Here is a 23,005-nt window from a genome sequence, read left to right as displayed (position 1 = left end):
TGCAGAAAAGGATGTGGCATATGTTTCAAATCGGTTCAGTAGTGGAACATTGTGCTTGTCCTGCCAGTGGAAGTTTTTCCCCTTATTCTTCATGACCTTCCCTCCCCACTTCATGGATACCTCTGTACCTCTGTTCTGACCAACTAGGAAAAGGAGCAGCTCTTTTCTGGTCTCTTGAGTATTCGAAAAGTCGGCAGCTAGGTAATGGGCAGTGTACAGCTAGCATGTTCACAAGCTGCTAGCTTGAAGTATATGACCTGTGGCATGGCTGGTATCTCATCAGCTACCAGAAGCAGGATGCTTCCTTCTGTGTGTGCTCAGAATCCTATACTAAAACTAGTGTGTAGGACACTGCTCTTCCAACCTGCCTGCTCCATAATTCACTGCTTCAGGTGGAGGCCTGTTCTGCTAGTATAGGGCCAAGTCTAGGCAAGTCGCCTCTGGAGCACATACCTTGTGCAGTGTTGAGGGTTAATGGCAAGTGAAGCCAAGGTGGCTTCGGTCCTCTCTGTACAGATGGGGACCACAGAAATATTGCAGGTCTAAGAGAGGGAGAATTTGCTTTATTTCCAAGTAGGTTTGGATCTTTTATATGTATGCCAGTAACAGGACTTGAATTCTGTGTCTTACATCTTTCCTCAGCTTTTTCACTCAGCTGGCATACTACCACTGATCCATACTTCCATTTCCAGCTTTTTGCTGACTGATTAGAGAGGTTTTGCTGCCCAGGATAGCTATGGACTTTTGATTCTCAGTTCCCAGCCTTTTGAGGAGCTAGGATTATAAGTGTGAACCATTGGTACGCAGTGTGAGTTTGGATTTTTGACAACTGCATCATCAGTGTTTTTTTTTTTTTTTTTTTTTTTTTGTCGGTCGTGGGGCTTGAACTCTGGGCCTGGGCGCTGTCCCTCAGCTCTTCAGCTCAAGGCGAGCGCTCTACCACTTGAGCTACAGTGCCACTTCCGGTTTTCTGGTGGTTATTGGAGATAGGAGTCTCACAGTCTTTCCTGCCCGGGCTGGCTTTGAACTGTGATCCTCAGATCTCAGCCTCCTGAGTAGCTAGGATTACAGGCGTGAGCCACCAGCGCCCGGCTTGCATCATCAGTGTTTTAAGGAGGGTGGTCCAAGGCCCTGTGGCACATTGTGCCTTGGGTTGTTGGCAGTGGGATTCCTAAGCACTGGTGGCAGAAGCTTCATTAATTCTCAAAGCCCAAGAACAAGTTATATGCATCTATGTTTGATTTTTAGTCCAGATTGTGACCACCTCAAGATTCCGTTTTCCTGAGGGCTTTCTTACAGTTCTTTATCTTACAATGTCAGTTTAGTGAAGCTGGTTGACCAACCTTTCTTTTGTTTTTATAGTAATGGGATTTGAGCTCAGGGATTTGCACGTGATTGGCAAATCACAACAACTGTTCTACTAAAAACAAAAAAAAGTTCTGGGCTGGGAATGTGGCTTAGTAGTAGAGTGCTTACCTAGCATGCATGAAGTCCTGGGCTCAGTACCACACAAACAAGAAAAGCTGGAAGCAGTACTATGTCTCAAGTGGTAGAGTGCTAGCCTTGAGCAAAAGCAGCTCAGGGACAGTGCCTAAGCCCCAGGACTGGCTAAAATTAAATAAATGAATGAATGAATAAATGAATGCAAGCTTCTGGAGTATAGCTAGTTTGCTTAGGTTTGAAAAGTCCTCTTTGCATTCATGGCCTTCCATTTAAACCCAGCTTGCCATAGTGGAGAACTGCTCTGAGCCATAAACCTTAACAAATGTGTAGTAACTACAGAAGAAAGTAGAGAGAAATATGAGAAGCAGCTTAGAATAGAAGAAACTGTTCAATGTCCTTTCTGAAGTCTTATTTTCATGTACTGTCTTCCACATTAATGTAGAGTAAAATGTTTTCTTGAATATTACTTACTTTCTGTTACTGTAACAAAATACCTGAGATAAGAAATAGAGAGAGAGGAAAGATTTATTTCAGCTCACAGTTTTGGAGCTTTCAGTGCATTGGTCTCTTGGCCCCTTTGCTTTTGGACTGGTGGTGAGCAGCATATGGCAAGAAGCATAATAAATAGCAAAGCCTATAACTTCATGGTAGCCAGGAAGCAAAAGAGAGCATATAGACTTTATTCCACAGTTGTCTTCAAGGTCACACTTCCAATGACTCAAAATCTACTAACTCCCATCTCTTAAAAGGTTTCTACCAACTTTCAGTAATGCCAAGTTGAGAGCCAAACTTTAAAAAACTTTAAAAAAAAATTTTGTTTTGCACAACTAGAGGTTGAACCCAAGACCTTTGTATGCTAACCAGGCATTTTATTATACCTCCAGCTCAGGATCAAGCTTTTAGTACATGAGCTCCAGATCCCAGTAATAGTATCCTGTAATTAATCTCTTGCCAACATCATCATCATCATCATCATCATCATCATCATCATCATCATCATCATCATCATCATCGTTATCCTGAGGCTTGAACTCTGGGTTATCCTGAGGCTTGAACACTGGGTCTGGGCATTGTCCTTGAGCTCCCTTTGCTTAAGGCTAGTCTCTACCACTTGAGCCACAATACCACTTCTGGCTTTTTCTATGATTAATTAGAGATAAGAGTCTCACAGACTTTCCTGCCCAGGCTGGCTTTGAACTGTGATCCTCAGATCTCAGCCTCCAGAGTAGCTAGGATTATAGGTGTGAGCCACCGGCTCCTGGCTCCAATCAACATTAGTTTGAATGACTGTAATATACTGTGAATGTCTCCTGAAGTCCTTAAATGTTTTCTTCTTAGAATCCTCCCCATTTCTACCTGATAGCCCTGTTTGAACTCAGGGCCTCACCCTCCTTTTTGTTCATTTCTGATACTCTACCACTTGAGCCATTATTCCAGCCTAGCTAGTTAGCTAGAGATGGATTCTCCCAGACTTTGTGCCCAGCCTGGCTTTGAACTGTAAACCTCCAGAATTTAGTCTCCTGAGTAGGTAGGATTACAAGTGTGAGCCACAGATGCCCTCTGCATTCTTTTATTTATTGATTGATTGTGGTAGTAGAGTAAGAACTCAGGGCTTCACACTTGCTGAGAAGCTCTTTCCTGCTGAGTCATGACTTCAGTCCTATTTTGCACTTATTTTTGAAATAATCTCTCACTTCCTGCCCTGTTATGCACTTGGACTGCAGTCCACCTGTTTTAAGCTTCCTGTTGTAGATGGGATGAAAGATATACTTCACCATCTCTACCTTCCCTTTCTTGAGATGTAGATGCCATCTCAAGGACTTGTCTCCCTGAGCTAGCATCAAACCACAATCCTGTTCTCAGTCACCCAAGTAGCTAGGATTTCAGGCATACAGTTTGGCCCTATTACAAGTGATGGATATATTAGTACATAGTTCTCAGAAGCAAGTCAGTGGTGCCAGTTGCTGGTGACTCACACCTATAACCCTAGCTTCACAGGAAACTAAGATCTGAGAATCACGGTTCAAGCCAGTTCAGGCAGGTAAGTTCATGAACCTCTTATCTCCAGTTAACCACCAAAAAGCCACAAGTAGAGCTGTGTTCCAAGTAGTAGAGCCCTATCCTTGAGCACAAAAGTGACATTGCTTATCCCCTGAGTTCAAGCCTCAGGATCAACCTCAGTACTGGCACTAAAAAAAAAAAGAAAAAGAAAAAAAAAGAATTAGCATTGACCTGGATCTCTTATCTGATATTATTTGTGTAGTTGCTAAAGGAGTGGAGAGGGAGTATTACATCACCTGCAGAAAGATTTACTAGGATCCAAGAGTATGTGAAAACAGCTAAGCTAAGTCACAGGTTTCAAAGAATTACCATTAAAGAAAGACATCTGTTACAAATGTACATGTGGCATAGCTGGCTGGTGGTTATCCTCTAGTTGGGCCTAGGCCATCCACAGAGGACCCCTCTGTCTTCCCTCTGAGCCTTTCTGAACAGTGGACATAGTAGGGAGATCTTTTCTAGATAGCTGTGGCCTGGGAGTAGTGAAATATTATCACTTGACAATGAGTTACTGCTTGATGGCTGCATGGCTCCTCTGATCCACTAAACATTGTTGATGTGTTTTCTTCTGTAATTTCTAGTTGCAAGAAAATGAGCTTTCCCTGTCAGGAATTCTCCCTTTTTAAATAAACCACTCAACTTTAAAGTAGATTTATGTTTTTATTCCTTCTTAATTTTCTTCTTCCTGGGTAACATTCATGTTCACCTCTTGTACCACTTGACTTCCAGTTCTTCTCCCTTTGAAAGAGCTCTGTAGTGCCTGTGGCCACTAGTTTTAAGTGGATATCCTACATTTCTGTCAGGAGCCCAGGAGAGAGTTTTAGCCCCTCCTGCGGTGCAGGCAGTACCCTCACACCCCTTCCATTCTCCTTTCTTTCTGAAATGGTAGTGGGCCCTGCTTTCCAGGGACTGGGCTCTACCCCTAGAGCTGGAGTAAGGGTGGCAGGACCCAGAGCCATGGCAAGTGCAGCCTGTCTTGTCTTTATAGTTGATGGGAGATTATCCTGGTTGGTACTGGAGTTCCTGCTTCTATAGTCATCTTTGATGCTTAGGAACAGATCTGACAGGTATCCCTGTGGAGGAGAACTTCCTCATAATAGAGAAAGCCCACCAGGTAGAGGTCCAGACTCTCCTGCCATCCCCGACTTCTCCTGTTATTAGTTATGAAGGAAACCAGTTCTGCTATAATCACCAGGACCAATAGTCCTTGGAGGAGACAGGATTTGGGTTTGGTATGGTAATAAGACTTATCTGGGCTCCTTTCCTATTTCAGTAATGGCTGACTTTTCTCATAGCAAGCCTTGTTGGCATGTACTCTTTCCAAATCTGTCCCAAGAGCCTGGTCTCTCAGAACTGCCTCAGTCCTGGAGGGCTATGGGTCACGGGATTCTGATCTGTGGCCAGGACAAACAACAAAGGAGTGTGGCCAGTAAGAAAGAAAGGTCTGGATGCAACATTCTTGGTCACTTCTACATTCCTGATGTCTAGCTGCACCTGGAGATGCTATAACCTGGAACACATCAGCAAGCCTCCCCTCTTCGTGGGCTGCCTGAGCTGCCCAAGGGTGCCTTACTTTGGCCTTCTTCCTTGAGAGTCTGCACAGCCCTACCTGCCATGCACTGTGATTCTTGTTGCGATCACCTTGTCTGTTGTCCCTCTGTCCTCAAAGATGATTGCTGAAGCCTTGGCCCAAGGTGGGACGCACGTAAGAGCCCGGTTCCCGCCCACCTCCACCATGTCTGCCATCCCGTCGAACTCCATCTCTTTGGGCGGACAGCCCACAACACAGGTATTTACGGGCCGGGTGGCGCACAGGGCTCGGCCAGGAGCTTGGGGTTCCTCTGAGCGCCTTTGTAAAGCGCACCTGTCATCATTGGTGACTTCCTTCATGGTGGCTTTCAGAGTGCCAAAGCAAGTATCATAATTTTTTTGTTTGTTCAAGTAAGGCTAAACCCAGCTGGTATTTCTTGAGGGGCTATGAATAAATCTGGGGTTTTGTGGGCTTTGGGGGCTTTTTTTCTTCCTAGTTTAAAATAGTCATAGTACTGCTATTTTCATAGTAAAATAAAACAAGCCATGCAAATAATTTGGCTTTCTAGAACTGTGCTATCTAATCCTGTGGTCACGATGTATAGCTACTTGCACTTAAATTGATTAAAATTAAACTAATAATTCTCCTCATGGCAACAGTTACATTTTGAGTACCTCATAGCTCTATGAGAAAGTGCCTGGCTGCTGAACTGGACAGCACAGATCACAGGCAATGGCCATTGTGTAGAGGTGGTGTTGGCCCAGTGGGCAGGGAACTGGATCCACACATGCCTTATGTGGTAGAGGTAGACTCTGGGAACCTTCTACTTTTCAGAGGAATTAATCCCTGCTTTTCCATTATCATGGGAAGTTGGACTTGTCCTTGTGTTCTTTTGTTTAACAGTTGTCACCCATGTTCTGTGGGCCTAGTTATTCAGCAGGGCTGAGAATAAGATGGGCTTGAGGTTCTTTCATCATAGAGGCTCTACATTTTAGTGAGTTTATCATGAAAACCTCAAATTTGCCAAAAGACCCTTAAAATTCCTTTTCCTTTGCAGGGAAGTGCTGCTGTAAATCTTTGCCCTTTCCTGAGGGCCTGGCTATAGTCATACCGTGGGCAGTGTGGTGTGACAGACTTTGTGTAGCCGCCTCCAGAGGAGCTGTGGCTGAGCTCCCCTGGGATTCACAAGTGTCAGGTGGGGCTGTGGAGGGAGTGAATGAGCAGTAGCATAGAAAGCAGGACTTATTTGAGGGGTGACATATGCCAGGCCTTTGTGTTGAGCAGGTTTAGTTCAAACTGAGAAGGGCCCATAACAGAAGGGCTCAAATGAAACTCAACACCTCTGCTTCTCAGTAGGATTCCTCATCAGATCACTCCTGTTGGTCTGATGACATAACCTGGCTGGCCAGGCTTTTGCATGCTCCTAGATGAGCTTCCCCACCTCTGAAGCTACGGATTCCACCAATGCCTGGTCTGGATTGGGGTTTTTCTTGCCATATTAAGTTGGGATTGCTCTTCGCCATGTACCTAGTGGCTAGTATTTCCACTGGGATTTCTCACAGGCACCTTGTCCCTCCCACCTGCTTCCAAACTCATTCCCTTCCCAGCCTTCCTAGCCTCCTGTGACATATTAGCAGTGACTTAGTGACTTTCAGCAAGTCACCTCTTTCTGAGCTTCCTTGTCACCGGTGATTTACAGGTGACATGTGCAGGGTTTGTGGCAGGCAATCAAAAGCTCTTTCCTGAAAGATGGGCTCTTTTCATCTTGACTTTTGCTAGCAGCTGTGTCCATGCCTAGGACATTGATAGAACAGAACTGGAGACGGCATGAAGGGCATCTCCCTCCCACCAGGCTCATTCCTCCAATTCCTGGGACTGGGTCTCTTCCCACCACATTTTGCTCATTGGGCTAGTTATGTCTACAGATGGGTATTGGGGACCATTCTTTAGACCAGATGTCTGCTAGGACTGGGATGACCCAATGCTAGACCCCTGGAGAGCTCTCTAGGGCTTCCTATTCAGAAAATCAAAAGGTGCTCTTGGATTGTTTCCCTCCTGCTCATCCTTTGGCTGCTTCTGTGCCACCCAGCCCCAGTGAGGTGCAGAGGAAATTTAGGGGACGGATAGCTTCTCAAATGTGTCTGGAGGGGACTCCTGTGTGAAGACATCTATTTGTTAACACATAGGAGGATGCTTTCAGGCTGTGCTAAGGGTGAGGAGAGAAGTATGACCAAGATCCCTCCACAGGGGAAAGATATTTCTCTCTGAGGGCATGACCTATACAGGCCTGGGTGTTCTGCCTCTTTGAGAGCAACCAGCTGCCCTTCCCCGTGTCTTAGATCACAGCCTCAGATCTGAGGGAATCTCCTCATCTCCCTCCCTGCCCTGGGAGTTGGTGGTGTGTGTCCCAGGCCCTCTGGTTAGGTACTGAGGTGGGAATGTGAGGTACCCTTCTGGCTGTAGCTCCCCAGCCACAAGGCCCTGTGGGGAATATTCTGCCTCACAGAGAAGCATCAGTCTTTAGCCACAGCCCAGGGCTGATGGTCTCCTGTCTTACAAGGAACAGCTGCTTAAACAGGGACTGGGTACAGGTGAAAGAGAAGGGGTAATAGTATGTCCTGGGACTTGAGAAGGGCTAGGCTAGACTGTTCAATTCTTTATACTCTATATTATTTATTTTCCTTGGTACCATCTGTAATTTTCTGCATGGAAACTTACTACTCTGTAGTTTTTGTGAGCACATGGATTGCTTTTTGAGCATATTTTCTAGTGGGGGTCATGTGCCTGCACTAGTGTTCCCAGGACCCAGTTTACCCCAGCACCACGAGTGTGTGTTGGACCTATATGTCAGAAACCTGTTACAGTTACTCAGCTCAACATAGCAGTCCCATGTCTGACGCTAACACAACATGAATCTCCATTCAGAGTGACTAGGCCCAGCAGCCAGAGGCCTGTGTTCTCTTAGTCTTCTTTTCCCCTCCCCTCTCTCTCCTTATCCGTTTTCTGCCTTTTCCCTTCTCCCCTCTCTTCCTTCCCATCTAGGGTTTTTTTTGTGGGGGTTTTTGGTGTGCTTTTTAAAAAAATCACAAAGTAATAGAAACGGTTCATTCCATCTGTTCCTCTCACTGGGCCAGTGACTTCGCTTGGGGGCACAGACCCAACCTTGTGGACAGCACACCTGTGGGGAGAGGGGGTTTGCCCCGTGTCTTGGTGCTGCCTGCCACCCAGTGCATACAGCATGGGTTGTGAGGAAGCCTCCATTTGCACTCTGGGCATCTCTATCTGGAACTCTAAGTAGAGTCATCCTTAGCCAGCACTCCTGCCATGGTGAAAGTATGAGTGCAGAACTGTGGCCTCAGAATGTACAGTGTCAGAGGCTATGGGCTGGCCCCTCAGAAGGAAGGCTTTGAAGGGGTGCTCAGTAGGTTGAATAATGTGTGGGAGATGCCACCTTGGGCCCTTGACAATCTGGAGGTTTGCAAGGCCTCAGGTTGGTCCCAGTGTGTCAAGGGACTGGCATAACTATCATCTTGTGCTTCTCTGCTGGAAGGAGTAACACATCTATCCCTCCATGCCAGACACTGTGGTTTCAGCTCTTGGGGTTCATGGGTGAAGTTGGTGCTAATAGTGGTGCAAGTGGCCCAATTTGTACCATCTGGGATGCAAACTAGGGAGCAGAGAGCAGCCCTGTACTGTGGACAGGCCCGGCTTCTGAGGAGTCGAGGCCTGCATTTCTGGGGCAGAGTCACACACTAAGCCTGGCTTCCTGACAGTCACTTGCCCCAGCCAGTGGGTTCTGCATCCAGAGGAGGTGCTGGATGAGGCTAGAGCAGGTGTCACCTGTGTATTGGCCTCCTTGGACATTCAGTTAAGCAAATCCAGATGGACAAAGTATAAGACACCATGTCTGCATCAACCAAAAACCAGTCAGAGGATAGAAGACTTTTGTGGCTGACTGTGTTTTGGGGGACCATCAGCCTGGTGGCTTGGGAGGTCTCATAGAAGCATGCAGGAAGACTGGCCCATGGCTAGTAGAGCAGGGCCTTATTGACCTACAGATAAGAGCACTGCAGGCATGACACAGGCCATTGCATTCCCAGACCTTTCTCTTTCTTATACCCCATGCCACAGAAGCAGGGGAATAGTCATGGCTGTCCAAGCCCAGAGTCCTCGTGTCTTCCACCAAGAGGCCAGGCTACCCTGCCTGGTATTCCTGCCAGCCCCTCAGACACTGTACCCAGAGGTGGTGCTTGTGCCTAGTTGTGTATGGGAGCAGCGTCTGAAAGAAGATAGTGGTATAGGGTAAAACTGCAGAGGACAAGCCTTTGGGTGCAGTGGGAAGCTGGGAACAGGTGGCAGTGAGCCGGCTGAGCCCCTCCACTTGCAGGTCAGCCAGAGTGGCCTCACCATGCTGTCCTCGCCGTCGCCAGGCCAGCAGGTACAGACCCCACAGTCAATGCCTCCTCCTCCCCAGCCGTCCCCACAGCCTGGCTCGCAGCCCAACTCCAACGTCAGGTAGGCTGACCAGGGATACCCCTCCTTGCCCAGTCCCTGGGGCAAGCCCACTCAGGTACCCCACTCAGACCTGCTTTCTTTCATTTGACTGCAGCTCTGGCCCTGCCCAGTCTCCCAGCAGCTTCCTGCCTAGCCCCTCCCCACAGCCTTCACAGAGCCCAGTGACAGCCCGTACCCCGCAAAACTTCAGTGTCCCCTCGCCTGGACCTTTAAATACCCCTGGTAAGCTGGACCTGGGGCTGGACCTGGGGTGGACATACCACAAGGGGCCAAGAGTCAACCTCTCCATCCCAGTCCTCAACTTAGAAGGGGTGCATGAGCTCTTGGACCCGTCAGAGCATCTGCACCCCACAAAGGTTGGCAGAGAGCTAGCCTCACCTACTGTGTCCTGCAGTGAACCCCAGCTCTGTCATGAGCCCTGCAGGCTCCAGCCAGGCTGAGGAGCAACAGTACCTGGACAAGCTGAAGCAGCTGTCCAAGTACATTGAGCCCTTACGCCGCATGATCAACAAGATCGACAAGAACGAAGGTGAGACTCAGGCTGGGCACAGGGCCCTGGGAACCCCCTGTGCCCTGTGTCTCAGTATCCCCTCTTTGTCCCAGACAGAAAAAAAGACCTGAGTAAGATGAAGAGCCTTCTGGACATTCTGACCGACCCCTCTAAGCGGTGAGCTTTGCCCTTGGGCCCTGAGCAGGAAATGGAAGGTCCCTAGAGCTTGGCAATGTAGGCTTAGCAAAGGAGCCAGCAAAATTCTGTGACCCCTGACAGAGGCTACACATAGGAGTCCTGCTGTGCTTCAAGCCCAGACTTCAATTCCTTCAGCTTTTGCTCTGTTGAGGGCTCCTACTCTGATCCATGCTTCTACCCTGTGGCCATGACAGCCTGGCTCATCCGGACATTATCCAAGGCCTAGTTTGTAGTGGCCTTTCTGTCAGCTGCTATAATAGGCTAACTTTGTCACCCATGCTCAGCAGAACTAGTTATGGTCATACATGATGGTGACGGTGCCTGTGAAAAGCATATGGGAAGAAGTAGCTGGTCAGGTTCTAACCTTTTCTGCCTGCTAGCCTCATGCTGCTCTGAGCATTATTAGTCTTGGGTAGCACCACAGACCTGCGCATGTGGATGGTCCTTCTTCTGTCTCTGCCTCACCTCAGCTAAGGTCTGCTTCCTTTCTAGACACATCCCTCATTTGCATACTTGGGGGGGAGAAGGCCCCCTTGTTGGAGCTGTCCAGGCCCTCCTGGGTTGATCCTTCATTGGAGTTACAGGGATCGGCCTAGAGGAGGCTGAGGTCTTCTCAGTCTGGGTTGGGAGTGGCTGTGGACTGGCTAGGTTTCTGTGGTTGTGGCCCAGGAGTCTGGATCAACACCCAAGCATCACCTACTTCCCTGGCCCCCCAGCACAGAAGGATAGCCCACATGTTCTCTCCCCTCAGGTGTCCCCTAAAAACCCTGCAGAAGTGTGAGATTGCCCTGGAGAAACTCAAGAATGATATGGCAGTGGTGAGTAGAGCCCCAGAGTTGTACATACACTGTAGCTAGCTAGAAGGAGCTTTTATGCAAAGGCCAGTCTGCTATAGAGAGTGAGGACCTGAAAGAGGTCACCCTTGTCTCCATGGGTATTCGCATGCATTTGCCAGCCTAGCATAAGGCCCTAGCCCAGGGAAGGAACCTGGGTGGGAATGAGGTTGTTGGGGCAGGATTCTTTCCAGGAATACTGCAGGAAGCTGCTGTGATGAGGGACCTGGGATCTGGAAGACCTGTTCAGGATGGGTTGAGGCCACAAGCCCAGGCTGGTGACCTTGCCCATCCTATTCCCAGCCCACCCCCCCACCCCCACCAGTGCTACCAACCAAGCAACAGGACCTGTGCCAGCCACTCCTGGATGCTGTCCTGGCCAACATCCGCTCGCCTGTCTTCAACCATTCCCTGTATCGCACATTTGTGCCTGCCATGACAGCCATCCATGGCCCACCCATCACGTATGTGCGGCTGGGGCTAAGTCTCATGATGGGGGGTAGGAGGACCAAGGCTACATGTAATCATGTCACCATGGTCCCCATCCAGGGCTCCCATGGTATGCTCCCGGAAGCGAAAGCTTGAGGAGGATGAGCGCCAGAGCATCCCCAACGTGCTCCAGGGGGAGGTGGCCAGGTTAGACCCCAAATTCCTGGTGAACCTCGACCCTTCCCACTGCAGTAACAACGGCACTGTCCATCTGATCTGCAGGCTGGGTGAGTGTTCAGGCAGGGTTGGGTGGCTTAGGAGAGCAAGGCCTAATCTATAGCCCCAGGGCTTACCTTCCCATACCAGGCCTTCAAAACACTGGTACTTGCCAGGTACGTGCTGGTGGTGGCTCAAAGCTATAATCCTATCTACTCAAGAGGCTCAAGTTCATAGGATCCAGTTCAAAGTCAGACGGGGCAGAAAATTTACTAGGCATTATAAACTTGGAGGCATAGCCCAAGTGGTAGAATGCTAGCTGAACAAGGGAGTTGAGCAAGAGCACCATACCAGCCTGCTAAGCTACCTCCTCTGTCCTCACTCCCTTTGAGAAGTGGCTCTTGTCTGAGGTTGTGTGTCAGCACCCCTGGACACCCATCTTCATAGGAGACTCCATGGCCCAGTGTTCAGAAGTCCCAGAGGCATCCAGGCCTGCAGCAAGGCTCCCTGCAAGGAGTAGAGAGAGCCAGTTTAGGAGCAGGGCTGTGTGTGTTAGGGCTTGGGCCAGATAATAGGTGCAGCCTTATGTGTTACAGATGACAAGGACCTCCCGACTGTGCCACCGCTGGAGCTCAGTGTGCCCGCTGACTACCCTGCCCAGAGCCCCTTGTGGATCGACCGGCAGTGGCAGTATGGTGAGCCAAAAGGGGACATCTGGGGGCCAGGACATGTGGGGCCAGCTCTGTAGGTCAGGAACACTTCTCTGTCCCTCCTACCTCCCCTGCACGGGCAGGAAAATGTTGCTCACTGGTCACCTGGAGACAGCCTCTGCCCTGCATTGTGTCCTTCACTCTCTGTTTCATGACTCCAGGAAGCTGTTTGTTAGGGGAGGGGTGAGCAAGCCCATGGCTTCAGGACAGACCCAGCTGTTCCTGGCAGCCACCACAGAGCTCTGTAGTGCTGACACAGGGCCACTGCCAGGAGCTTGGTCTCTTTGGTAGACATTTTCCCCCCCCACCCTGGCATACAGCAGAGCTAGGCTGGGTCCCTAAGAGTGTCACAGAGGAAAAGCCAGGGGCTCCAGATCCAGTTCACATTCCAGTTCTTCACTGAGTTTGTAACTATGAAGACAGCCCATCTGCCAGGCAGGAGCAGGAGACCAAGACCAAGGCAACTCTTCCCAGAAGTGCTTTCCGGCCTGGGGCTCAGGTCCAGCTGCTCCTTGCTGAAGGCTTGGCACTTACCAACCCACTGCTCTCTTGCAGATGCCAACCCCTTTCTGCAATCAGTGCACCAGTGCATGACCTCCAGACTGCTGCAGCTGCCCGACAAGCACTCGGTCACCGCCCTGCTCAACACCTGGGCACAGAGCATCCACCAGGCCTGCCTCTCAGCTGCCTAGCCAGGAACTGTGAGGACCGCCTGTAGTCTTGTTGGGCTGCAGGCCCACACCACCTCTTGAACATTTCTAGGTGTTGGCTTCCTTAGAGCCTGGGGTTAAGTTAGCTTTCCTGCTTTTATCTCCTGCCTTGGGGACCTACCAGACGTTTCCCCATACTTGTGCAGCACAGGGCCAGGTGACTGGAGCTGGCTGCCCAGGGAGTGAGGGTCCTCCTAGAGAAAGTTCTCCCTGTGTTCTCTCCAGGTTCTGTCTACCCAGCAGCATGAGGGAGAGCTCAGGGTCTCGTCCAAGCATCATGTGCTAGAATACATTGTACTCGTTTTTTTATAGGCGACTGTGGAAGACACAAGAAAATCCTAGGACAACTTTGCTCAGTGTTGGGTTCGTACTGTGCCACTTGTGGCATGTGGACCACATACAGCGACACTCCTAGATAGAGGACATGGGGTCCTGTCTGGAGGGCCCCACGGTGAGGGACCTCATGGGCCTCCTGCTCAGCGCTGTGAGGGCACAGGGGTGTCTGAGAGCCTGATCCCTCTGTCACTCGGGTGAGGGTGCTGTGACCTGTGCTTGGGCCCCAGTATCCTCAGAACACCTACTTCCCATGCCAACCCCCAGAAAATATGGGCTTCCTTGAGGATTGCCCCCCTGGATCACTTGCCACACTGGGCAGCACCAGCAGCCCTCTGGTGGCAAGTTTTCCCTTTTTATATGTGCACTACTCTGTCATATGTGGTTCTTAAAATAAATTTATTATTCCTCTGTTTGTTCTTCACTGTATCCCCTCCTCCCCTAAATCAAGGTCACTATCAGTCTCAAAGGTGACTAGTTGGGCCCACGATGCCCCACACCTTAGCTCTTCTGTTCCTGAGTTCTTTTGCTCCAGGCTAGCACTCTACCACACCACTACTTCTGGGTTTTGGTGGTTAATTGGAGATAAGAGTCTCATGGACTTTCCTGACTGGGCTGGCTTTGAACTGTGATCCTCAGATCTCACCTTCCTGGGTAGCTAGGATTACAGGCGTGAGCCTCCAGTGCCTGGTTCCTGTGTCCTTTTTGTCAGCCTGGTTTGTACACTGGCCAAATTCCAGCCGTGGTTCATGCCAGAGCATAAGGCAGTGGGGCCATGCTGCCGCTGGAGTAGACACAAGCTGACCACCTCACGGTGATATACGCAGTTGCTGTTCTGGAGGTGGGGGCGAGGGAGCAGCTGGCTCGAGAGGACAGTCCTTTGGCGGTGGACTCCAAGCACAAAGGGCCCAGCTGGACCCTTTGTTGGCAGCAAAGGACAGTGTTGCACCTATAGGAGTGCCCATCTGGACAGGAAGCTCAGCCTAGAAGGCCATTCTTGGGCCAGTCGAGACCAGAAAGCCACTTGGCCTCCAAGAAGGTAATGTGGGGCTCTGCTGGCAGTTTACCTTGAGGGAAGTCATCAGCTCCGGGGATGAGGCATCCTTGGCTGCCCCAGGCCTGGCATTCCAGACTAGCAGAATCCTCGATGAGGGACAAATGGCCAAAGAGAGACTGATAGCCATGAGGCAAGGAAACTAGGTGAAACAAGCTTTATTTTCTGTTTTCAACTGGTAATAATATGCTTTTGTGTAAATAAAGAATAGCAAAACAGTAGTGAGAAAATAGTTTCTCAGCTCCGAGATTAAGTACTTTATCTGTCATGGTTTTTGTCTAACTTGGAATTGAGTGGCTGAAAAGTAGTGGAATCCGTGGGAGGGGAAGGGAGAGGGCAGCAGAGCTGCTGGGCGCTGGCTCAGAGCACCGAGCGATGCAGGCGCCGGTTCTGCACCACCTGCAGCCGCTTCTGCCGCTCTGCGAAGTTGCTCTTCAAGCTCTGCTTCAGAGCAGGCAGGATGCCTCGCTCTGCCGTGGACATTGGGCTCAGAATCAGGCTGCAGGTATGGAGAGAAGTGGCTACCATGAGCAAGCAAGCCTCTACAGCTTGTGAGTGCCCTGGAACTTAGGCCTTATAGGAGCTGGCTCTGTGTCTTGAGACCCAGCCCTCCTCCCTGTAGACACCATGTGCAGGGCTTCCCACTGTCCCATGCCAGGGGCCTTACCACTTCTTAGAGATGCCCTTGGTGGAGACCTTGGGGAACTGCATGGCCTCCTGGTCTCTGGGGAAGGAAGTCAGCAATGAGCCCGTGTTGCCAGGTCCTATTGGGCTAGGGCTAGTGGGCACAGGGACACTCACTTGAGAGAGCCAGACCCGGACTCAGTGACAGCCTTAGACCTCTGATTCCCCTCCAGGAGAGACTTGAGGTGCTGCAGCTAAAAGGCAGGGCAGAGAGATAGAGTGGGATGCATGGTGAGGCCCACATTGGTGCCAGTCCACTCCCGCCCAGGCCTCACCTCTTGGGCCTGCAGAAGGTTGGCATTCCACAGCTGCCGGATGACCACCTCACATTGCTGCACTGTGGTGGGCTTGCGCAGGTGTGGGGGCAGGCTCAGTGAGGCAGCTGCCCCTGTCACCTGCTTTCCCCTGTGCTGGCTGCTCCCTACCAAGGGTGCCACTGAATTAGAGATCTCCGCATCCTCGTCTCTGAAACATCATTATGGCAGCTCCGAGATGACCTGTAGTTTGGTATAACCACCTACCTGCCAGCCTCCCCAGGGTGCTGCCCATGCCAGTGTGGGTGTGAGAAGTGAAGAAGGCCCTGTCCGTTCTCACACAAACCAGGGTATCCTGGGACCAGCTGGGACCAGGGTCAGATAGGGGTTGAGTGGAGCGTGGCTAGCTGCTAGGCTACCCTGAACCTAACCCTCCCTGCAGACTTCTAAGGAGTGTTTTAGGACTATACAGAGAAGCAGGCCAAGTGCTGGCCTCCACAGCATCAGGGAGGCCTTACGAATTTAGGAGTCAGCAGAGCCTGGCTCTCTCTGTCTTGCTAGCTTTCCAAAGGCATCCTGTGCCCATCTCAGTCTAACCAGGCACGGGAACCCAATATACTGTGTACTTGGTTTAAAAAAAAAAAAAGCCAGGCATTGGTGGCTCACGCCTGTAATCCTAGCTACTCAGGAGGCTGAGATCTGATGATCATGGTTCAAAGCCAGCCTGGGCAGGAAAGTTCGTGAGACTCTTATCTCCAATAAACCATCAGAAAACTGGCAGTGGTGCAGTGGCTCAAGTGGTAGAGCATTTGCCTTGAGCTGAAGAGTTCAGCGCCCAGGTCCAGAGCTCAAGCCCCACAACAGATAAAAAAAAATAAAAATAATAAGCCAAATCACTTTTGGTTTCTTCTCTCTGAGAAAATGGTTTGGGGGGTACCTCTGGTTCTCTTGATTCAGGCCCTCACAGGATCCCTTCATGACCCCCAGGGAGGGGGAAGAAAATGGTACCCATCAAATAGGGCCTCCAGCTGACCACTTCTATGAGCCCAGTGCAATCAGGCCCATGGAGGAGGAGGCAAAGCTGCTGGTCCAAGGGTGCGAGCCTATGAAGTGCCACCATGGGGCCTTTGGGGTGCAGCCTGGCCCTAGGAAGCAGGAAGCCCTTACTTGGTCTGGCCCTGTACCCCAGGGACTCTGTCCAACTTGCTGCTTTGACTCATGGAAGCACCAAGTGGCTGTTCTTCTAAGTCCATCTTCTGGGAGATGTCAGTTTTCGACTCTTGTTTCCTGGAGGAGCCAGGCTGGGACCTGGTCTTGGCTTGAACGGTAGCTGCAGGGCAGATCCAACATGTCATCACTACAGGCCTCAAGATCTACAGCCAAGGACTTTAGGATTGGCCACTGGAGCCCTATCCCTGCCTCAGTGTAGACCTCTGTAAAGGGAAGATGAAAACTGTGTGTCTCTCTGATGGCTGTTAGGAGGGTGACTGACCCCTCTGAGTAGTTGCTGTAGAATGTTCTAAAACAGTAACAGTAGTTGGAAGCTGGTCTTCATTTTGGGTACAGTGAAACTGAAGGAGAGGCCTAGTCCCTGTCCACGCATGCCTGTTGTCCCAGGCTCATTGCTTACTAGCCCAGCAGTGACTGCTGCTGCTGCTGGATGGCAGCATAGCGGAAGAGACCTGCAAAAATGGTCCGTGGGCAGGCCTATCCCACCTGCATCTTGCCTGCGTTGGAGACACAGGCTAAGCAGGGCTTTTACTAGGCAACCGCTATCTACCCTCCTCCCAGGAATTCCACTACAGGAAGCACTTGGAGGTCCCTCTTGCTGTCCCTGACTCCTCACTGTCTTGCCCCGGGTGGGCCTGCCACAGCACCTTTGTGCCCTACAATGACACAGTGATAAAGACTCAGTCTTGCTAGAGTAGCCTGCCACTGGACCATGGTTCTTGTGCTTCCCATTTCAGCTTGGGGCATTAGCTCCACCCCCACTGCATCTTGACTCCTTTTGGCTGCCCTTGTGTTCCCAAACCACAGGGTCTTCCCTGAGATTTGCCTGACAGAGGGCCACTTTGAGTTTGCAGCTTTCTAGTTAATACCCCATAATGGCCATACAGCCCTGGACCTCAGCAGAGCACTCCTCCAGCTTGGAGTACAAACAGGTGCCGATCTACTCACCTGATATTGAGTTGGAAATGGACTTGTTGGACTGGAGGCTCAAGGAGGAGCTGCTTCCTGCAGGAGGGGACATAAGACTCAGCCCAAGACAATGGCAACTTACCTATGCTTACCACTTAGCCCTGAGTGTTGGTTCAAACCTGTGTGCTCCCTATGATACGCATACTCCCATACAGCAGTGCCAGACCCAGCACAGCACCCCAAGGAAAAGAGACCCCTGGAAAGACTTCCTGAGGGACCATCCAGAAAACACAGGAAGCCTATACCAAAGGAGCATCAGGTACTGCTGTTGAATATGACCTCCCTCTCCTGCTGTCCTAGCAGGGCCTCCAAGTCCTGCAGAGCTGAACCACTAGCTCAGGCTGTGTGTTGCTCAGAGCAGCCTGATGGGTCTGTTCTGCTCTGCTGGAAAAGGGGCCTCCTACCACCACCTGTTCTATTGAGTCTTCAGGAAGGGAAAGCCTTGGGCAGGCTAGACACAAGAACATTTTCACCTGGCATCTTAACTAGTCAAATCAGAAGGTAAGTGAGCCAAGGAAATTAACTGAGGCATCCCTGAGTGGGGTCATCATGAAGAAGAGGAATGACTTAGACATGTGGCTTGCAGGTCTGAATCTGTTTCCTCCTCCCCAGTCCCTAGAGTTTGGCAGGAAGGATTCCCCTAGGGAAAGTGCATAGGCTGGGGTATCTGGGTGAAACCAGTTGGGTGGGAAAGCCCAGCAGTTCTGCTGAGTTAAGGGTAGATCTTCAGGCTCCCCAATCCTAACTGCCCAGGGGCTCTGAGAGCATGGTACCCAGCTGTGGCTAGGATAACTGGCATGAGTTCTAATCCCCCGAACCAGTCCTGACTGAGCAGCCAGATGGGCACAGGGTTTGGAGGGGCTGTTGTGGACGGTGGTAACTTGCCATTGGGCACTCGGACTCAGTTGTACCTTTCTTTTGTGGCTTCTGATTCATTATTAGCTTGTAGTGGAGATCTGAAAGCAAGCACATACTCCGGTTACTTTTACAAGGAAGACAAAGGACAAAGTTAGACCTGCCCCATTTTTGCCTTGGTCCTCCCATTGGGCCCAAGTCTCAGCTGGTGATCGTGCTGACTGGATTCTGTTGTGGGCCCACCAGCTTTCTCCCACCAAACCTTTACCTTGGGTATTCTGGGCAGAAATGCCTCTGGATGTTGCCTGTCATCCCACATCATGCCCCTGATGTCTTCAGGGCACCCACTTCTAGGCCAGGTCGCAAGGGGATATGATGGATGACAGCTCTCTGATGAATGTGAGCAATGCAGGGGTCAAACAGTACCTAACACAGGGCTGGTCAGGCCAGGCATCAGACTGGATAAGATTCTAGAAAGCATGGGGAAGGGGATCCATCCACATAATAGACTCCCAGTGAGGGACTCTGGCACTTCAGGTACAGAGAACACCAGAAAACAGGACAAAATTGATGCCTCAGGTGGGCAGAGGATCCTTGGCTAACATGGGTATGTTTAATTTGTGAGTTCTTGGCTACATTTAACCTCTAAAAATCTTTTATGGGGGCTGGGAAGGTGGCTCAGTGGTGGAGTGCTTGTCTTGCATGCATGAGGCTCTGGGTTCAATTCCTTAGCACCACATAAGCAGAAAACAGCCAGAAGTGGCGCTGTGGCTAAGTGGTAGAGTGCTAGCCTTGAGCTAAAGAGTTGAAGAATTGCGCCCAGACCCAGAGTTCAGGCCCCACGACCGACACCCCCCCCAAAAAAAAATCTTTTATGGGCGGTCAGTTGTGGGGGTTTTTTTTGTTTGTTTTTTTGTCAAGGGGCTCAAACTCTGGGCTTGGGCTCTGTTCCTTAGCTCTTCAGCCCAAGGCTAGCATTCTACCACTTGGGCCACAGCATCACTTGTTTTCTAGTGGTTTATTGGATAAGAATCTCACGGGCTGCTGGACGCTGGTGGCTCACGCCGATAATCCTAGCTACTCAGGAGGCTGAGATCTGAGGATCGCGGTTCAAAGCCAGCCCGGGCAGGAAAGTGTGAGACTCCTATCTCCAATAAACCACCAGAAAACGGGAAGTGGCGCTGTAGCTCAAGTGGCAGAGTGCTTGCCTTGAGCTGAAGAGCTGAAGGACAATGCCCAGGCCCAGAGTTCAAGCCCCACGACCGACAAAAAACAAAAAAAGAATCTCACGGGCTTTCCTACCCGGGCTAGATTTGAACCGTGATCCTCAGATTTCAACCTCTTGAGTAGCTAGGATTACAGGCGGAAGCCACCAGCACCTGGCCAGTTGTGGGGTTTGAACTCTGGACATTGAGCTTGCTTGGCTTGCTTGCTTTTTGCTTTACCACTTAAGCCATGCCTCCAGCTCTGCTCTTTACTCATTGTCCTGGGAAGTTTTTATTTTTTTATCCAGGCTGGCCTCAAACCAAGATTCTCCTAATCTCAGCTAGGATTTGCAGCTAGGATATATAGACATGAGCTATGGTCGTCCAGCTTTGTGAACACTTTAGCTCAGGACCTAGCCCCTGTCCCAGAGCTTTTATTTATTTATTTTTCTTTTTTCCCAAGACGAGTGCTCTACCATTAGAACCACAGCCCACTTCTAGCTTTTTGGTGGTTCATTGGAGATAAGAATCTTATAGACTGTCTTGCTTGGGCTGGCTTTGAACTTCGATCCCCACATCTTAGCCTCTTAGTAGCTACATCTTGAGCCACCAGCACCAGGCTTTTGTGAAAACTCTGCAGAGCCAGCTGCAGAGGAGGAGTGTGCAGTGGGGAGACGACTCTCTGGACAGGGTGTCTGGGAGCAGGAAGGAGGCCAACGGCCAGCCAGTGGATGCTGCCCTGTATTCTCTCCATATCTCAAGTCTGTTCTAGAGTATATGTGCTGAGCGCTTCTGGCCGCAGCAGGCCAGGGAAGCCCAGGTGTGGGGACCCGGGAGCAGCTGGACTCACCTTTGTTCTCCCGTTTCAGGTACTCGATCTCCTCATGGAGCTTGACCAGCGTCTCCGAGTGCTGCTGCTGCAGAAATTGCAGGCTCTTCTCTAGATCCAGGATCCGCTTCTGGGCTTCGTAGAGCCCAAGCTGCGCAGCAGGCTGCTGCTGGCCTGAGGGGCGCGGGCGCGGTCGGGACGAGCTCCTGGAGCTGGAGTTCGAGCTGACGGGCCGTGGTGCGGCCATCACCCACGCCCCTCTCAGTCGCCCTTGCCGTCCCTGCCACCGCCACTGCACGCAGCCCGCTCAGTGGCCGAGCTGACCCGACTTGGCTCCGCGTCGCCACGGGAACGGGCACGCCCGCGGGGGCGTGGCGTGTGGCTGGGGCGGGGCCTGTGACCGCGTTCTGCCCAGGCATTTACACCTGAATTAGAAAGCACAGCTGGCTTGAACTTGTTTGAGAACTTGTTTGCGTCCGCTAATATTTCTCTTTATCCATTGTAACGGCTCGCTTTTTGAATAGGATATGGTTACAGGCACAAAAATCAACTTCCAATCCAGTTCCAGCAATCGCAGAATCTTTATTATTATAAATGTAGATAAAGAAGAAAAGAGGCCAGATTGTGATGAATGCAATCCCAGTTACTTAGGAAGCAGAGATGCAAAGAACACAGATTCAAAGCCAGCTGGACAAGAAGTTTTTTGTTTGTTTGGTTTTTCCCCCTGGGGCTTGAACTCAGAGCTTGGGCATAGTCCCTGAGCTTCTTTTGCTCCAGGCTAGCACTCTACCACTTCATCCATAGCACCACTTCTGCCTTTTTCTGTTTATTTGGTACCGAGGAATCAAACCCAGGGCTTTGTGCATGCTAGTCAACTCTACCACTAAGCCACATTCCCAGCCCTGGCAAGAAGCTATTAAAATGTCACCTCAATAAGATCTTGTGGGCTGGTGCCGGTGGCTCACATCTATAATCCTAGCTACTCAGGAGGCTGAGATCTGAGCACCACGGTTCAAAGCCATCCCAGGCCATAAAACTCTTATCTCCAATAAACTACCAGAAAAAAAAAGAAAGTGGCTCAAGTGGTAGAGTGCTAGCTAAAAAGCTGAGGAACAGCTCCATGACCAACAAAAAGATTTTTAAAAAAATCTGTGGGGCTGGGAATGTGACTTAGTGAGTAGCACTCTGGGGTGCTGGGTTCAATTTCCTTGGTACCACATAAAAATAAAACCAAAAAGTCTTGTGGTAGTGGTAGTGCACACCTGTAAATCCAGGTAATCCCAGCTACTCAGGAGACTGAGATGGGGAGGATAGTTCAAGGCCAGCTAGGCAAGTAGGTTCAAGAACCTGGATCAACCAATAAAAAGATGCCAGTCTACCAGGGTACTTGGAAAATATAAATAGAAGGATTGCCATGCAGGCCAGCTAGGTCAAAAACCAAAACCCTATTCAAAAACTAAAGGAAGGAAAAAGGCTGGAGTCATGGCTTGAGAGTAGAACAGCTACCTAGGAAGTGTGAGGTCAAGTTAAGACCCCAGTACCACCATCTCAAAACAAACAACAACAACAACAACAAAACCAGGCACCAGTGACTCATGCCTGTAATACAAAGACAAGCCAGGTGCTAGTGGTTGTAATATTCAGGAGTCTGAGATCTGAGGATCGAAGTTTAAAGCCAACCTAAGCAAGAAAGTTCATAAGACTCATCTCCAGTTAACTACCAAGAAGCTGGAAGTAGAGCTTTGGCTCAAGTGGTAGGGCTCGAGCATTCAGCACAAAAAGCTAGGGACAGGGCCTAGGCCCTTGAGTTCAAGCCCCAGGACTGGCACCAAAACCAAAACAACTGTGTGACTACACATAAACAAAAGGCATGGGGAAGAGAAACAACAAATAGAAGCAGCTTTTTCTCTTCGCCCTGGATTTTTCTTTTTTTTCCAGTCCTGAGGCTTGAACTCAGGGCCTGGGCACTGTCCCTGAGCTTCTTTTGCTCAAGGCTAGCACTCTACCACTTGAGCCACTGCACCACTTCTGGTTGAATAGTTAGTTGGAGATGGCTCATGGGGACTTTTCTGCCCAGGTGGCATTGAACTGTGAACCTCAGATCTCAGCCTCCTAAGTAGCTAGGATTACAGGCTTAAGCCACTGGTACCTGGCCAAAGCCTGTTTTTTATTTTTTTGTGTGTGTGTGTGGGGGGTCTGGTCGTGGGGTCTGAACTCTGGGCCTGGGCGCTGTCCCTCAGCTCTTCAGCTCAAGGCTAGCGCTCTACCACTTGAACCACAGAGCCACTTCCGGCTTTTTTCTTTTTGCTTATGTGGTGCTGGGGAATCGAACCCAGGGCCTCATGCATGCAAGGCAAGCACTCTACCACTGAGCCACCTTCCCAACCCCCCAAAGCCTATTTTTAGAACTGGAATATGGCTGACATTAATTCTGAATAGGAACAGAAGTTGATTGGGAA

At 50.3% G+C, this 23,005-nt stretch overlaps 2 protein-coding genes across 8 annotated transcripts in view; one reads left to right on the top strand and one right to left on the bottom strand.

The window, feature by feature from the left end:
* Nucleotides 1–13,877, top strand: part of Med15 (mediator complex subunit 15) — a 65,071-nt gene extending 51,194 nt beyond the window's left edge. For 4 of the 7 annotated variants that reach the window (XM_069994309.1, XM_069994305.1, XM_069994307.1 and 1 more), the window contains 10 exons: nucleotides 5,171–5,290; nucleotides 9,420–9,547; nucleotides 9,642–9,769; nucleotides 9,942–10,076; nucleotides 10,151–10,214; nucleotides 10,987–11,053; nucleotides 11,372–11,532; nucleotides 11,618–11,784; nucleotides 12,310–12,408; nucleotides 12,979–13,877. In XM_069994309.1, the coding sequence (XP_069850410.1) occupies nucleotides 5,171–5,290; nucleotides 9,420–9,547; nucleotides 9,642–9,769; nucleotides 9,942–10,076; nucleotides 10,151–10,214; nucleotides 10,987–11,053; nucleotides 11,372–11,532; nucleotides 11,618–11,784; nucleotides 12,310–12,408; nucleotides 12,979–13,115 (1,206 nt within the window). In that variant the 3' untranslated portion in view covers nucleotides 13,116–13,877. The remainder of the gene's footprint in view (nucleotides 1–5,170; nucleotides 5,291–9,419; nucleotides 9,548–9,641; nucleotides 9,770–9,941; nucleotides 10,077–10,150; nucleotides 10,215–10,986; nucleotides 11,054–11,371; nucleotides 11,533–11,617; nucleotides 11,785–12,309; nucleotides 12,409–12,978) is intronic. The other 3 variants (XM_069994311.1, XM_069994308.1, XM_069994306.1) reach the window with 2 other exon arrangements.
* A 794-nt stretch (nucleotides 13,878–14,671) lies between these two features.
* On the bottom strand, nucleotides 14,672–20,870 carry Ccdc74b (coiled-coil domain containing 74B). Its single transcript, XM_069994312.1, has 8 exons — nucleotides 20,568–20,870; nucleotides 18,569–18,613; nucleotides 17,637–17,693; nucleotides 16,626–16,788; nucleotides 15,480–15,669; nucleotides 15,322–15,398; nucleotides 15,188–15,244; nucleotides 14,672–15,019 (listed from the first exon to the last, which is right to left on the bottom strand). The coding sequence occupies exons 1-8, from the start codon at nucleotides 20,791–20,793 to the stop codon at nucleotides 14,881–14,883; spliced, it is 954 nt and encodes a 317-aa protein (XP_069850413.1). The 5' UTR covers nucleotides 20,794–20,870; the 3' UTR covers nucleotides 14,672–14,880.
* Between the last annotated feature and the right edge of the window lie 2,135 nt (nucleotides 20,871–23,005).

This window comes from Dipodomys merriami, unplaced genomic scaffold, assembly GCF_024711535.1.
Source record: "Dipodomys merriami isolate MVZ:Mamm:240054 unplaced genomic scaffold, mDipMer1.0.p SCAF_45, whole genome shotgun sequence".
NCBI classification, from domain to species: Eukaryota; Metazoa; Chordata; class Mammalia; order Rodentia; family Heteromyidae; genus Dipodomys; species Dipodomys merriami.
Note: the sequence above shows the minus strand (reverse complement) of the source record. Positions and strands in the feature narration are given on the sequence as shown.

Bases quoted from the DNA above. Each gene is read 5' to 3' on its own strand.
- Ccdc74b (XM_069994312.1), bottom strand. From the start codon at position 20,793: ATGGCCGCACCACGGCCCGTCAGCTCGAACTCCAGCTCCAGGAGCTCG. The intron at 15,670-16,625 runs GTAAGGGCTTCC...ATGATGTTTCAG, and splicing joins GGGGTACAGGGCCAGACCAA to AGACGAGGATGCGGAGATCT. The intron at 15,020-15,187 runs GTAAGGCCCCTG...CCATACCTGCAG, and splicing joins AAGGGCATCTCTAAGAAGTG to CCTGATTCTGAGCCCAATGT.